This window comes from Moschus berezovskii, chromosome 16 (genome assembly GCF_049115385.1).
Source record: "Moschus berezovskii isolate FMDL1 chromosome 16, NW_MosBer_1.0, whole genome shotgun sequence".
NCBI lineage: Eukaryota > Metazoa > Chordata > Mammalia > Artiodactyla > Moschidae > Moschus > Moschus berezovskii.
In genome coordinates, this window is record NC_142475.1 from 54,158,187 (window position 1) to 54,173,841 (window position 15,655).

A 15,655-nucleotide genomic window follows, 5' to 3' on the forward strand; every position below is an offset into this window, starting at 1 on the left:
CTTCTGTTTCAATGTCTGCAAGTGATTTTGTGCCTACTGAGGATCAGGATCCATTTCTGAAATCACCTTTATTGAGTGTAATTTGCATTCTGTAAAATGCAGCCACACTAACTGTATAAAAGTTTTATAAAATGTAAAAAAGTTTCATGAAAACTGTATAAAAAGCTCAGTCGTGTCTGACTCTTTGTGACCCCATGGACTGTCGCCCGCCAGGCTCCTCCATCCATGGGATTCTTGAGGCAAGAATACTTGAGTGGGTTGCCATTTCCTTATCCAGGGAATCTTCTAGGCCCAGGGATTGAACTGGGGTCTCCCACATTGCAGGCAGACTCTCTACCATCTGAGCCACCAGGGAACTATAGCCATCAAGATACAGAATATTCTTACTGTGCAAGTTTCCCTGACCCCTTTATAACCAGTCCTCTCCTGCCCCTCCAACCCCAGAGATGCTGATCTGCTTTTTGTCCTAAAGAGTAACCTTTTCTAGCATCTCCCATACATGCAAGCCTACAGTATACACTCTTTCCTTTCTGGCCTCTTTTCACTCAGAATGATGTTTTGCAGATTTTTGCGTGTTGTTTCTGTCAGTAGTTGGCTCCATTTTGTTGCTCAAATTTTATTCCAGAAAATTTGTTCATCTAGTCACCTACCTAGTTGGACATTGAGATTACATTAAACTTGTACTATGAATAAAGTTCCCAGGGACATTTACACATATGTTCTTGGTATGGATATATGTTCTTTTTTTTTGGTAGTTTCATTACTGAATAATTTATTAACTCTATGCTTAAGTTTATGAGGAGTTGCTTTGTTGTTTTCCAAAGTGATTGTAAATTTTACCTTATCACTAGCAATTTCTGAGAGTTCTAGTAGATAATTTAGGATTTTTTTTTGTGGATACATGACTGTGTCATCTATGAAAAGATAGTTTTACTTCTTCCTTTCTGACATGCTGCTGCTGCTAAGTCACTTCAGTCATGTCCAACTCTGTGCGACCCCATAGACGGCAGCCGACCAGGCTCCGCCGTCCCTGGGATTCTCCAGGCAAGAACACTGGAGTGGGTTGCCATTTCCTTCTCCAATGTGTGAAAGTGAAAAGTGAAAGTGAAGTCTCTCAGTCATGTCTGACTCATAGCGACCCCATGGACTGCAGCCCACCAGGCTCCTCTGTCCATGCGATTTTCTAGGCAAGAGTACTGGAGTGGCTTGCCATTGCCTTCTCCGTCCTTTCTGACATATGTGATTTTAATTTCTGGCTTTATTGGCTTCCCTGGGATCTCTATTACATTGTTGATTGAAGTAATGGCAGCTATGTCCTTGCCTTAATCGAGATTTTAGAGGCAAAGCATTGTTTATGATTAAGTTGGTTTTAACTGAAAGTTTTTCATGGGTGCACTTTGTGGATCGAAGCCATTCCTTTTTATGCCTATTTTGCTGAGATTTTTAGAGAAATCATGAATAGATTTAAAATTTTTTCAGTTGCCTTCTTTGGAGCTATTGAGATAATCATATGGCTCTTCTGTTTTGTCTGTTAATGGTCTGTTAATATGGTGAATGACATTGATTGATTTCTAATGTTAAACCAAACTTTCAATTGTTAAGCTTAGTTGGTCATGATGTATTGCTCATTTTAAATATTACTGTATTTGACTCAGTAATAATTGAGGATTTTTACATCTAAATTCACGAGGAATATAGGCCTGTAGCTTTCTTTGTAAGCTCTCTGCTTTTAGCATTTGGATAATACTGGCCTCATAAAAAGAATGGGAACTTTTTTCTCCCTTTTTTCCTGAATGTGTTTGTATAAACGGGTGTTGTATCTAAAATTAGGTTTTGATAGACTTCAGGTGGGAAGCCATCTGAGTTTGGGGTTTCTTTTAGGAAAGCGTGTTAATTTATAAGTCTCATGCTCACTTATAAATCCCGTGTTAATTTGTAAATCCTGTGTCTTCAACTGGCAGGAGGTTCTCTGAGGCTCCTGTTTTTGTTGGTCCCATTTGGTAATGTGTACCATCGCCGAAGGTGCTGCATCTGTTGACGCAACGTTGTTTACACTTTCTTTATTACCCCTTTCATGCGTGTATGCTCTGAACTGATAGTCATTTTCATCCCTGATATTAGTAACCAGTTTCTCACTTCTTTTTTCCCTGATCAGCCTAACTTAGAGGATTGTCGCTTTAATTGGTACTTTCATGAAACGAGTTTTAGTTTAACTGATTTTTTTCTTTCATCATTTGTCCAATTTCTGTTTAATAATCACCCAATCCCCTCTTCCTTGCTGGGTTGTGGGCTCTTCTTATATATCCCTACCACAGACACACACTGTCCTCTTCTCTCCTGTATCCGCGTATATCCAGGGCACTGCTCTGTGACATAGCATGTGAGTGAATGAGTGCGTGAGTGAGTGAGTGGGTGGACGGATGGGTGGGTACTGCTCTGGGCAGTCCGTGCACGGAAGACCGCGGGCTGTGCACTTGAGCCTGGGCCCGTGGCCTCGGCCACTCACTGAGCTGCACATTGATGCCGACTGGACTCTCCTTGGAGGCTCTTGATGTTAGAGCCCGGGTGTGAAGCTCAGGTAGCACAGCATTTGGCACTGAGTAGGTGCTCAGGAAAAGGCAGCTCTTGAAAGACCTTTCATTTCAGCTCAAATAACAAATTTTCATATAGCTAGAAAAGAAATACTTTTTCTGTAATTCTTTGCCCGTTTCTGATTTGTGTAATAAATCTTCCCTGAAATTGAGACCAGCACATGTTTGAGGAATGAGAAGTCTTATGGCGTAGTATTACATTGTCTCTCCTTACATTTTCATTGAAATAAAGCTTGGACATCCCATATCTTTTCCCTTATCAGCCCACACTATGGCTTTATTAAAATATTCTAGTCTTATGGAGCTGAGAAGGCATTTTTTTTAATCAAGGAAGAAAGGCAGTAGTATGCAATAATTTCACAGAATCTTTTCTGTGTTTGTTTTCATAAATTACATATTTTCCCCCATAATTATATCTTTTATTTCTCTACAGAGTAAGGAAATAGCCAGTTCCAAGAAAATAAAAATACAGTTCCTTCTTTGCTATCTGGTACTTGACGGTTACCTTTCTGTGTGTAGTTTTTGCTTATTTCCCAGGTGGTTTCCACTATATCACTCCCCGGAGACAACTTGTAAGTTTAAAGAACAGAAAATCCAGCATGAGTTTTTTTTTTTTTTTCTTTTATTACTTCACAGATTTTGGCTTTTCAAGGCCGTTGTTGAGAATCTGTTTATTTCCTTGACCCTCATGCCTGCATTTGCAGAGGCTGCTGTGAATATAGTGGGTGGTGGATTGGCTTTATTTGTTCATTTATCAGTTAATTTATTCAGACATCCATTGACTTGACACCGAGCTTTCTGAGGTCAGGGACCCTACTGTATTCACTGTTCTAAGCACAGATCCAGGCGCTTAGAAAGTACTCAGGAAGTGATTGAAAAAATGAATGAATAGACCAACAAATGGAAGTCTGTTGGATTAAAAAAGTCATTACAGAAAGGATTATTGGGATGTGTGTATGAGGGGGTCTCTCCTTGTGCTGACAACAAGGGTTTTCAAAAGTTTAAGTCATAAACTTGGCCGTCCTTTTGAGATTACAGTACAGTGTTATATGCTGTGGAAAAAGAATTGGGGATTTTGGTGAGACCAAAATATGATCCTTGAATATATATATATTTTTAATCTGTATTTTGTTGAGTCCTTTTAAAGTAAGGCAGTTCAGCCATCTTACTGGCTACTGGGGGGCCATGAAGGAGGAGCAATATTTATACAGGTTCAGGGAATCAGTAGTTCCAAAGTTCAGGGGAAGCTGTAAACTTGTCCACCTTGAAGAGTGATGGGAGATGAGCTTTTAAAATGGAACTGAAGGACTTGAGTAGGCATTTTTCCAATGATATGCAAATGGCCAGTAAGCATATAAAAAGATGCTCAACACCATTAGTCATTAGGGAAATGCAGATCAAAACCAAAGTGAGATACCACTTCACCCCCTTTAGGATGGTGATTATTAAAAACAACCAATCAACCAGGAAAAAATAAGTATTGTTGAGGATGTGGAGAAATTGGAATCCCTATGCACAGCCGCTAGGAATGTAAAATAGTTCTGTCACAGTGGGAAAAGGTGTGGTGATTCTTTAAAGAGATTAGATACAGGATTATCTTATGATCCAGCATTTCCACTTTTGGGGGGTATACCCAAAGGAATTGAAAGCAGAGACTCATACAGGTATTTGCATACTCCTGTTCATAGCAGCATTAATCACGATAGCCAATAAGTGAAGGCAACCCACGTGTCTGTTGGCAAGTGAATGGATAAACAAAATGTGGTCGATCTGTTCAGTGGGATATTATTCAACTTTAAAAGGGAATTATTTTCTGAAACACTGATGAACCATGGAAGCACTAGTCACAACAGGACAGAAGTGCTGCAATTCCACTTCCATGAGGCCTCTGGAGTAGTCAGATTCATGGAGACAGAAAGAAAGGTGTTTGCCAGAGGCTGGGGGAGAGGGGAAGGGGAATTTTTGTGTAGTTTGTGTAGAGTTTCAGTTTGGGAAGATGAAAGAGTTCTGGAAATGGCTGGTGGTGATGTTTATACAACAATGGGGATGTGCCTAATGCCGAGTAACTGTACACTTAGCAATGGTTAAAATGGTAAGTTTTATGTGTATTTTACCACGCTACAAAAAATGTTAAATGGCATTAGAATCCATTTCCCCTTTCTTCCTATTTTAAGCCACATTGCCTTCAGGTATTGAGTGGTCAGGGTGCAGAGGGAGAAAGGAGTCTATTTAAGGAGTGTCTGCTTTCGCTTATGCTTAACTTTCTGACTGAGTCTTCGTTACAGTCCAGTGAGATAGGTGTTAACTATTAGCCCCATGTGACAGCTGAGAAACTGAGGCTGAGTGGTGGGACAACATGCTCGAGACCTCGCTTAGCCAGAGCATCAAGCCAAACTTAACTGGCCTCCCTCCCTGCTCCCCACCCGCTGCACCAGGCTGCTTGTCTCTGGGGTTTTTGTCCGTGTCCTTCCCAGAGGAGAACCGTGCTCCAGCTGGGATGGCGTCTGACAGCACGCACAGATGGTGGTTTTCTTTCATTTTAAGCATTTTCGTAGCTGTGCCTGCCTCTCCTTTGGAGAGGAGGAATGGGTCAATGAAAGCAGTAACTGAGGGCTAAGTGCCGTGTCTCGCATGGACAGCTTATTGACATGTGACTGGTGGCGTGCGAGGAGGGCAGGCGGGTGGGCCCGCCCTGCGGTTGGGACACGTGGCTTCCCGCGGCTCTCGCGGGTGGTCGTGTGCTCGAATCCCCACCCTGAACACGTGGCTTTGAGGCCTCAGCACTGTCCGCCCCGACAGTGCTCCCAGCTCACCTTCCCTCTTCCTTTTCTGGGAAATGCCCCCACTAGGGTCATCGGAGCCCAGCCAATCTCCAGATGCAGTGGACACTTTCTCAGGCCCTGATTCCATGGCTTGGCTGCAGCAGTGGGCATGCCGGCCCTCCTCCCCAAAGCTCTGCCCTCCTTGGGTTTCCATAGCCCCAGCAGTTTGTCTCTTGGTGTGTTTTCTCCGGAATTATTCCTAATCCAAGGTCCCAATGATTGACTGCTGTGTTTGCTTCTTTAGAGTTTTATTAGTCAACTTTTTATGGGAAGGAGCATCTGATAAATATTTCAGCTCTGCTGGCCGCCTGTGGTCTCTGTTGCATATTCTTCTTTGGTTTTGTCATTTGTTTTGTTGTACAACCCTTTAAAAATGTAAAAGACTGTTCTCAGCTTCAGGGCATACAGAGCCAGGCTGCAGGCCAGGTGTGGCCCATGGGCCGCAATGTGCTCTTGCCTGTTTTAGGACCTTACTGGGGAAGGCTGAGTCATTTTAGTGAGGAGCTGAGCTGGGGTTGAGATTTCTTGTTGCCATGGTTACTGTTGGTGCGGCACAGGCTCGGGATCCTGCCGGGGGAGGGGGAGGAAGGTGGTAGGGGCTGCTGAGGTTCCAGGCGTTTTTCCCATAAGGGTCCTTTCTCCTTGGCCCTGAGCCCTCCCTGCTTGCCAGCACCTGGACGGGGGTCTCTCCACACCTTCCCTCCTACCCCAGGGGCTTCCTACTGGGGGCCTGCTAGGTCAGCGCAGGAGCAGAGGGGCACACTGTTGTCCTCCCACTGCCTCCATCCCCGGTTGGAGCTGCACCCCCGCATCGTGGGTGTGGGCTCTCGGAGTCCCTGCCCCTCCCCCGTAGCACCAGCCTCTGCCTGGTCTAGAGGTGGGCAGTCTGAACGGGCTTCCCGCTCTGTCTCTAGTGGCGTTGCGCGAGGATCCTGGCCCTCCTGTCCTCCCCTCACTAGGACGGATATTTACCTCTGCCTGTGTGCCCTTAGCATTGGTCACCCCTCCTCCGGAAGCTGTAGATTTGCTTTGGAGGAGAGAAGGGTGTGGATGGGGGCGGGATGGGGGCAGGGGTTTGGAGCTGGGGTTTTCGTTCCGTGTTTTTCCCCTGGTGGCCGCTGACCACGTCCTCCGGGTCTATACCACCCAGGGAGGCTCCTCTGCACCTCTACCCCTGCCAGTCCCCCAGGGGAGGTCCTTGGAGAAGAGCCTGGCATGGGCGGGAACTGTCCTTGCATCTGAAGGGTCTCCACTCTCCGTAGAGGTCCTCCTCAGCCCTTAGAAGTTCATGGATGTCCGAACTGACTCCTTCCTGCCGGCTTTTGTGGGGGCTGGCCCTGACCCTGGTCAGGTGTCCTCACCCTGTCCCTCCTGGAAGGAACTTGTTCCTGCTTGACCTTCTGGCTCCATGGCTGCCCCGTGACCTTATCTGCATGAGTCTGGGGCTCATCAGCCTTACTTACTGTTAGCCTAGGAGCCATGCTCCAGTTCCTTCATGGAAGCCCCCACGCCCGCCCCCCCAACCTGATCTGTGTGTTTAAGTGATGCTGATTGAAATGCACTTGTCTCTCTGAAATGCTAGGTCCCATCACAGAATCATCCTCGAGTTTCTCTCCATTCATGTTTTCAGGCTGAGAATTGTGCGTGTTGTTAGATGTGGGGCATCGTTGGAGGAAAGATGGCACCAGGGTCGGGTGCCAGTGACCGCCCTGGGTGGAGCTGCCCAGTGCGCCTCGGTCAGCTGCTGGGTCACCTTCCCCTCGTCCGAGGGAGGCCAGCCACGTGGCCGGATGGCGGTCAGCTCAGGGAGTAGTCAGTGACCGTTTTTGGTTTTTTTCTTCTTCCACCTTTTTAGACCCTGGAAGCTGTCCTGAACTTCAAATACTCCGGAGGCCCAGGCCACATTGAAGGGTATTACAGGAACCTGGCCCTGGGGCTGCACGTGGAGGTGGAGCCATCCGTGTTCTTCACGCGGGTCAGCACCCTGCCGGCCACCAGGTACGTGCACCTCAGCTCTTCGCCAGCCTTGCTCTCGAGGCTGATGGCGCTGCACCTGCAGTTCTGACCGTGGTGTTCATCTTGGTCCCACCGCCCAATGTGCCAGGGTGGTCAGCCTCCCTGGGTCTTCATCAGATGAGCAGGCAGTGTAGGGAAATGCCTCTTCAGGGAGACGGAGTGGACGGGCTTCCCGCTTGGCCCGCACTGTGGTGATCACGTCATCCCTGCAGCGTGCTTGCTTGTGGTCATCGTGGGGTGGGACACGGTTCCCACTTATTGTCCCAAGCCCGGTCCTCACTTCGGTCCGGCGCAGGTCTCCTGTTAGCAGGGACTCGGCGCATGGCCCTGTGCCTTGGACATTCCTGGAGGAGTCCAGCCTGTCTGTATCTGTCCCGCTGTCCTCCCAGGAAGACTGTGCAGGGCCAGGCCATCCAGCATCTTGGCCTGCTCTTCTTGGAGCCCCCAGCCGTCAGGAGGGTGGGTCATTCTGCCCAGAGCGCCCTCCCTGGGGGAGGCTCTTCCTTCTGCTTGGTTCTCCCGGCCTAGCCTTCCTTCAGGGAGGAAGAAATCAGTTTGTCTCCTTCAGATCCAGAAGAGGCCAGAGGTACTCGAGGTTCCTCCCTTAGGAGGGAGAATGACAGTTTCACCCCAAACTTTGACCTGTGATGACCTGGGAATAGTGCTGAGTGGGGCTGCTGACACCTGGAGACCCTGTGGGGTTGGATTCCTGCCCAGGTGGTGAGTGGCCTTCGGAAGGCAGGTCCTGACTCCTGGGTGCTTCCACACCCCCCCGTCCAGGGACACCTTGCCTCTGCGGGTAACATGGGGTGGCCTAGCGGCACCCACGCTGAATGGCGCTAAGGCATCTTCGCCTGTCCGTCCTTGACTGTGGGGGAGGGGCTGCCGTGCGCAGCAGCCCCTCCCCCCGTGGGCTCTGTCGTCCATAGAGTATGTAGCGGGGGATGTTAATGTCGATAGAAAACTCTCTTTAGAGTGATACAGCACCTCTCAAAAGTCAGGGAAGTTTGAGTTCATAGGAAAGACTGCTTTTCTCCCAGCCCCGGGGAATGGCCTCAGTGAGAATTAATGGCTGAGCTTGGGCTTTTCAGCATCGCATTTCATCATCTATCACTTTTTCAATCCACAGAGTAATGGTCTCTCTTGCCAGCGCTTGCCTCTGTTTTGAATTTGTATAAAGCATCAAAGCACTTGCCGGCGGGGAGCTTTGGCCGGGACGCCTGCCAGATGCTGTTTGAGTTTCTCAGGCCCTTCCCGTGCGTTTAGTCCGCTCCACCATCAACCTGGCGTGTGCCTCTTTCTCGTCCCCTCATCTCCTGCTGCCACCGCTCACATAAATAAGTCTGAGAAGCAGCGCAGATTGTCACCAAGTTGGATTCGTTCCCCCCTATTGCTATCTGGCTTCCATGTCATGGCCCCTGCAGCTCTTAATGACAATTGAAGATGAGAAAAATTGCTGCCTTGTGGTTTGGTGCGGTACACTGGAAGAGCTGGTTGTAGGCTGATGTGCTGTTTGGCTCCTGGTTACCGGCTTCACTCTCTTCCTTTCGGCCTACGTGTTTCTTTTCCCTGCTCTTGGGTTGATGTTTGATTTCCTCTAATCCCTCTCCTTTCCCTCCTCAGTCTCACTGAGCCCTGATCCTTTGGGTTGAGGTTTGCCATCTTTCCTTGGTACTCTAGAAATACTCCCCTGCCTCCAGCCTGCTCCTGTATCGTCCTGCAAATACAAATGTTTCCACATCACCGTCTGGCTTGAAGACTTTCCCAGTGCCTACTGGACAGAGTTCAAAGTGCCCACTCTGATATTTATGCGCCAGTTTCCTTAGAGACCTGTATAAATCGTTGACCTGAAATACAGCAGAATTATCGTGAATTTTATCTATACTCTGTTCAGGTTGACATGACTTGGTTTTTTGTGGACAGTGGTTTTTATCTTGCTCCCCGGTGAGAATTTTCTTTTAGCATCAGGCCATTTTAGAGTCAGGCATCCCCAGAGATGGCCAGGCTCCACACATTTGCATCACAAATGAGGCCCAGAGAAGGCCTGTGGTTTTCCCAGAGTCTCACAGCTTGCCGGTGACAGACAGGCTTCCAGATACCCTGACTGCAAGGTGCTGCAGACACAGATGCACAGCTAGATGACCGGATCCATGTTAGCTGAAGCCTTTACGGGCATTCAAGCTGACTTTGATGCAAAAAGAAGCCATACATTCATCAATAGACAGCTTTATTGCCTGCATAAAAAGACTCACGTACCCTGTTCTGAAACCAGAATACCAAAGGTTATTACATCGTTTTCTCCTGGGCTGGTTTGTGTATCTGCTCCTCTCGTTGGCGCTGCTGGTTTAGTCGGTCAGTTGCGTCCAACTCTTGTGGTTCCATAGCCTGTAACCCGCCAGGCTCTTCCGTCCATGGAGTTTTCTAGGCAAGAATACTGGAGTGGGTGGCCATTCCCTACTCCAGGGGATCTTCCCCACCCAGAGATCAAACCCGGGTCTCCTGCACTGCAGGCAGATTCTTTACCAGCGGAGCCACCAGTGCTTCTCTCATTAATTCTGATGATTTGTGCCATTTTTCTCATTGGTAGTTTTTTACTGATAGAGTTCTAGAAGAGAAGTCAGGGCAGGGAAATCCCATTTATTCAGGACCCACCCTATTCCTAGTCATGCCCTCGGTCCACTGTGCAGTGTCCATTTAAACTCCCGAGAGCCCTTTGAAGTCAGTGTTGCTGTACACAGATGTTAAATAACTCACCCCAGGTTGCACATTAATGAGTAAAAGAGATGCATTTGAATGTTGGTCTTCTCTCCAGCAAAACCCATGCTTCCCACCACAGTGCTCTGAAGTGGGCTTCCAGAGGCCTGGGCCCCCCTTACCCGCTCTGTCTGTGGAAGTGTCTCTGGAAATCTCCCAGCCTCAGCCCTCTGTCCCCACTGCTGTGATCACCAGCTCTGCCCCGCTCATGGGGGATGAGAGAATCAAAATGAACAGTGGAGGGGCCAGTGTTTCCCCAGAGCCAAAGCATAGCATAGATGGCAGATGGAATTCTCTTTGCTTTTATTTTTTTAAACCATCCTCCTTCAGGGGTGTACCTGCGTTTCAGCTGACTTTTATTTAGGAGATCAATTACCTTTGAGATTCACTTTTTACACCGAGCCGCCTGCTAATGTTGTTGGGGACAGACTGAAATGGATGGGGCCACCCTGCCTTCCCCTCCTCAGGAGCAATTTCTTCCCAGACCGTTAGGATAAATGATCCAATCTTACACATCGCTGCTCTGAGCTCTGTGGGAAATGCACTCCCCTGAGCCAGGGTGTAAGGTGTGGGAGTTATTACATTATTAACAGAAATCAGACAACCTGACACACCACGGTGCTTCTCCCCGGCCATTTAGAAAAATCCTATTTCCCACCGTGGGGTGGGACTGTTCCACTCCGTGGGGGGCCCGTGCTCACAGACATGTAATAAAGGCACTTTCAGTGCTAGATTTTATCACGGTCGATCTTTTCCAGGTCCTGTGTTGACTTGAATGGGTTTTTAATTTAACAAGAATTTAGGATCTTAACAAGCGCAGGATTCAGAACCCAGCGTACCTGCCTCCGGTTTCAGATTTTGATTCTCCCACCCACCTGCTCTGTGGTCCTGAGCAAGTCATTTCCTGTTTCTTTGGTCGTCAGTTTTCCTTCCTGTGCTCTTGACAAGCACATCATTTCCTCTGTGCTCCACGGTCTGGTTTGTGCTCGTAACAGACCCCGCGCAACAGGGACGAGAAGAGAACCACGAAGCCCACATGTGAAGAGGGCACAGCAATGACTGAACATCAGGAGGACGCTTGTGCCTCAAAACCCAAGGCTGCTCTGCCCGGCGCCCCTGCCCAGGGTTGCCTCTCCTTCTAGGCCGCCCATGGAGCCTCCAGCTGGAAGGAGATGAATGACTTGCTGCGTTTGCTTCGTCCTCTCCTGCTCCTGTCGGTGTGTGTTCAGTGAAGTGACGAGCACACTTTTCATCCTCTTTGCAGGTGTTAAATAGTGTAGATCCGTACAGGCAGGAGCTGGGATCCCCCACCCCCCATCCCCAACACCGGTCGTGGCAGGAGCCACTGGGCATGTCATCTAGGTTGACGTGGCAGTGAGCATCCTTTGGTCCCCGGTGTCGTCACTGAGGGGCTGCCCAGGCCATGAATCACCTCTCATTGTTCTGTCTCCACTCACAGCTGTACCTCGAAGGGTGCTATTTTATGTCTTAATCGTATACATTATTAAATTATTACTGTCGATTATTTTAATTTTGTTTTGAACCATTATATTATTTAATGTTATGTCTCAATGTCCATTTTATTTTATTTTTTAATTTTTATTTAATAAATGGTACAAAGCACAATGCCATAAACATTAACAGTTAAAATTTCACCAAACCAAAAAAATACTATAGAATACACAGTTGCAAAAAGCTACATTAAGTTATTTTACAACTGCCTCAAGCTGCATAAAGAAAAAAAACCCAATGCCATACCTAAGTTATCCCTCTCTCAAAATAATGCCATTTATATTATAAACCACGAGCTCCACATCAAAAGACAGGAACTGCTTTTGTTAATTCATATCTATATCTATATATGACTGTATCACTTTGCTATAAACCTGAAACAAACTGAACACTGTAAATATAGTACAATATAAAATAAAAATAAGTAACAGATCTTTGGGGCTTTACACTGAGTTACAGTTCCTATCAGAGGGATAACAGCACCACAGCTGCACTGAATCCTCATGAAGGAGGCACACGAATGACTGGATTACAAGAGTTACAGGAATGAGAGCTGCTCATTTCCCAGAAAACCAACAAAGGCACGAGGTACAGACCATTCACTTATGAATGTGTAAAACTCAAGAAAGTCCGCATCACTCCTACAACATGTCGAAAGTGCCTCAGAATTCACACAATACCAACTTTCTCATGGTTTTGGTTAAATTACATATACCAGTTTATAACAACTGGCAAAATCTGTAACTCTGTTCAAAGTTTTAAAAGATTACTTAAGAATAGTTTCTTGTATTTCTATGCCACCTTTATAGTTCTGGTTTCTCATTTCTTAATTAGTAAATTCAGCGTGCAGGTTCTATCCCAGGAGAGGGCGAGGGTGGGATAATTTGGGAGAATGGATTGAAACATGTATATTATCATATGTGAAACGAATATGACGTGGTTGAGGGCTCCCCACCTCAACACTGTGGATTTAAGAGGCCGTTCCTTCCGGAAGTGTATAAATCAATGTCCATTTTAAAACACTATCAATATTCGTTGCTCAAAGACAGATTTAAAGATTGTTTCTATTTAACAAGTAACATACACTAACTGACCCGGGTTTGAGCAAACTCATGGAGATAGTGAAGGACAGGGAAGCCTGGGCGTGCTGCGGTCCATGGGATTCACAAAGAGTCAGCCACAACTTAGCAACTGAACAGCAACAATAGCACACTAATTATATTAAGGGGTGTGATTTATAAACATCAATTAAAAAGGCCCGTGTCATACCTGATTTAGGGATTGAGTGTATGTTAAAAGGTAGTTTGTCTGTCATCAATAACTGGCCAGAGCTGTTTGTGACCTTCCACTTGGAATTTTTGCATTTGGCATTTTCAGCGTTTTAATCATCATAATGTCAAATGCCAATCTCATGAATTGTGATTTCAGGTTGTCATTTGTAAGTACGTTTCCGCCCTTTATGAGTTGGGCTTGTCTTCATTCCCAGAGAATGAAAGGCTGACTACACCCTAGCTGTCATTCCGTGTCACCTTTTTACCTTGGGTTTGAGGCCAGGTGTCCCAGCGTTCAGTCGTGTTCGTGCCCCTCTCAACGTGTGGGCTTCGGGGTTCTTCTCTCGCACCCGCGGTCCGTTATGAATGCACCGCAGGTGGTATAATGGAATAGATGGCGTGAGTGTCAAGACCACAGTGCTGCTGAGCGCTGGGCCCTGGTGAGGTGCAGTAGCCGCGAGGCTGAGCCGCGAGCCCGCAGAGCCCGTCTCCAGCTCCTCTGTGCTCTCGCCGCCTGCACACCTGAGCTTTATGGAAGCCTTGTTTGGATACCGCACAATTCACCCACTTAAGCTGTGCAATTCAGTGTTTTGGGTTTAGTCGCAGAGTTGTTCAGCCATCACCACCATCTGATTTTAGCGCTTTTCATTCTCCCAGCAGAAGCCCGGTGCCTGTCCGCAGTGCCTCCTGTTTCCCTCCTCCCTGCCACCCCACACCGCCTCAGTCTACTGTCTGTCTCAGTAGATTTGCCGGTTTAGAAATTTACAAAACGTGACTGGCTCTCTTCACTTAGCATCGTGTTGCCCAGGTTCACCCACAAGCAGGCATCAGTTTGTCGTTCGTTTTTATGTGGGACAATATTTCATTGTGCGGATGTGTGGCAATTTGTTTATCCGTTCATTAGTTGATGGGTCGGTTCTATCTTTTGGCTGTTGGGATTAATGCTGTTATGAACATTCATGTACCAGTTTTTGTGTGGGCTTGCATTTTCATTTCTCTTGGGTATCCCTCAGAGTGGAATTACCAGATCATATGGTAACTGTTTAACCATTTAGGGAGTTGTCTGACTGTTTTCCAGCTCGGCTGTACCACTTTATGTTCCCACTTTACGTTCAGCAGGATACGAAGGTTCCAGTTTTCTCCACATCCTTGCTGACGTTGGTTATCCTGTGTCTTTTTGATTCTCACCATTTCAAAATTTTTTCCTTTTACTACAGGGAACATTTTAAAACTTACTAACTAAAAGCTCAGAAACAGAGGCTCTTCCTGGCTTCAGTAATGTGCAGCCCTGAGATCCTCTCCAGAGGCCGGGTTGCGTGTCAGCCGACCACAGGGAAATGTTCCCGTGTTTCCACCGGTCGCAGATCTGTCCTTCCCACTTCAGTAGCCCTGGACTGACTCAGGCGTGTCACCGCTGTCCCTCAGGCCAGCCTCCTCGTCCCTCTCTGGGGTAGGTGCACAGCCTTTCAGAGTCTCTGTGCTTTCAGTCTGTCCCTTTGCAACTCTTTCTCCAGGCGATGCTGAAGTGTCCATTCTAAAACACAGGCACGAGTCTGTCCCTTCCTCGGGGCATGAGTCCCCTTTGGGAAAGAGGACGTCACACATCACATCACTCTTTGTGAAACTCGGTTCTGGTGGATAGTAAATCTACTGTCAGAGTCTTCAGCAAGATTTGGAAGCTCCATAATCTGTGTGGCAGGAGTGAAGGTGAGATCATATCACCAGAAAAACATTCTGATGATTTGTTCTGTTTTTTGGGTCACTTTAGATTGAAGGTTTCCCTTGTGGCTCAGCTGGTTAAGAATCTGCCTGCAATGCAGGAGACCTGGTTTTGATCCCTGGTTTGGAAAGATCCCCTGGAGAAGGGAAAGACTACCCACTCCAGTATTCTGGCCTGGAGAATTCCATGGACTGTACAGTCCGGGGGGTCACAGAGTCAGACATGACTGAGTGACTTTCACATTAGATTGAATAAGCTTCCTGGCTTAAGACAAGAAAGCTCTCATCCTGTCCACCCATGTGGACAGAAGAGCCTGGGGGGCTACAGTCCATGGGGTCACAAAGCAGTGGACACGACTGAGCATACGCATACATGATCTCCGGCGAAGAAGAACTATAGAGCCTCTTGATGAAAGGGAAAAAGGAGAGTGAAAAAGTTGACTAAAAACTCAACATTCAGAAAACTAAGATCATGGCATCACTTCATGGCAAATAGATGGGGAAAGAATGGAAGCAGGGAGAGACTTTATTTTTTTTGGGGGGCTCCACAATCACTGCGGATGCTGACTGCAGTCATGAAATTAAAAGACGCTTGCTCCTTGGAAGAAAAGCTATGACCAAACTAGACAGCATATTAAAAAGCAGAGACGTTATTTTGCCAACCAAGGTCCGTCTAGTCAAAGCTGTGGTTTTTCCAGTAGTCATAAATGGATGTGTGAGTTGGACTATAAAGAAAGCTGAGTGCTGAAGAATTGATGCTTTTGAACTGTGGTGTTGGAGAAGACTCTTGAGAGTCCTTTGGACTGCAAGGAGATCAGTCCTGAATATTCATTGGAAGGACTGATGATGAAGCTGAAACTCCAATATTTTGGCCACCTGATGTCGCAGAACAAACTCATTGGAAAAGACCCTGATGCTGGGAAAGATTGAGGGCAGGGGGAGAAGGGGACAGCAGAGGATGAAATGGTTG

The 15,655-nt window shown here is 47.1% G+C and overlaps 1 protein-coding gene across 4 annotated transcripts in view; it reads left to right on the plus strand.

The window, feature by feature from the left end:
• TRAPPC9 (trafficking protein particle complex subunit 9) overlaps window positions 1-15,655 on the plus strand; it is a 415,657-nt gene that overhangs the window by 235,222 nt on the left and 164,780 nt on the right. For all 4 annotated transcript variants that reach the window (XM_055431945.2, XM_055431946.2, XM_088844845.1 and 1 more), the window contains one exon: window positions 7,269-7,411. In XM_055431945.2, the coding sequence (XP_055287920.1) occupies window positions 7,269-7,411 (143 nt within the window). The remainder of the gene's footprint in view (window positions 1-7,268; window positions 7,412-15,655) is intronic.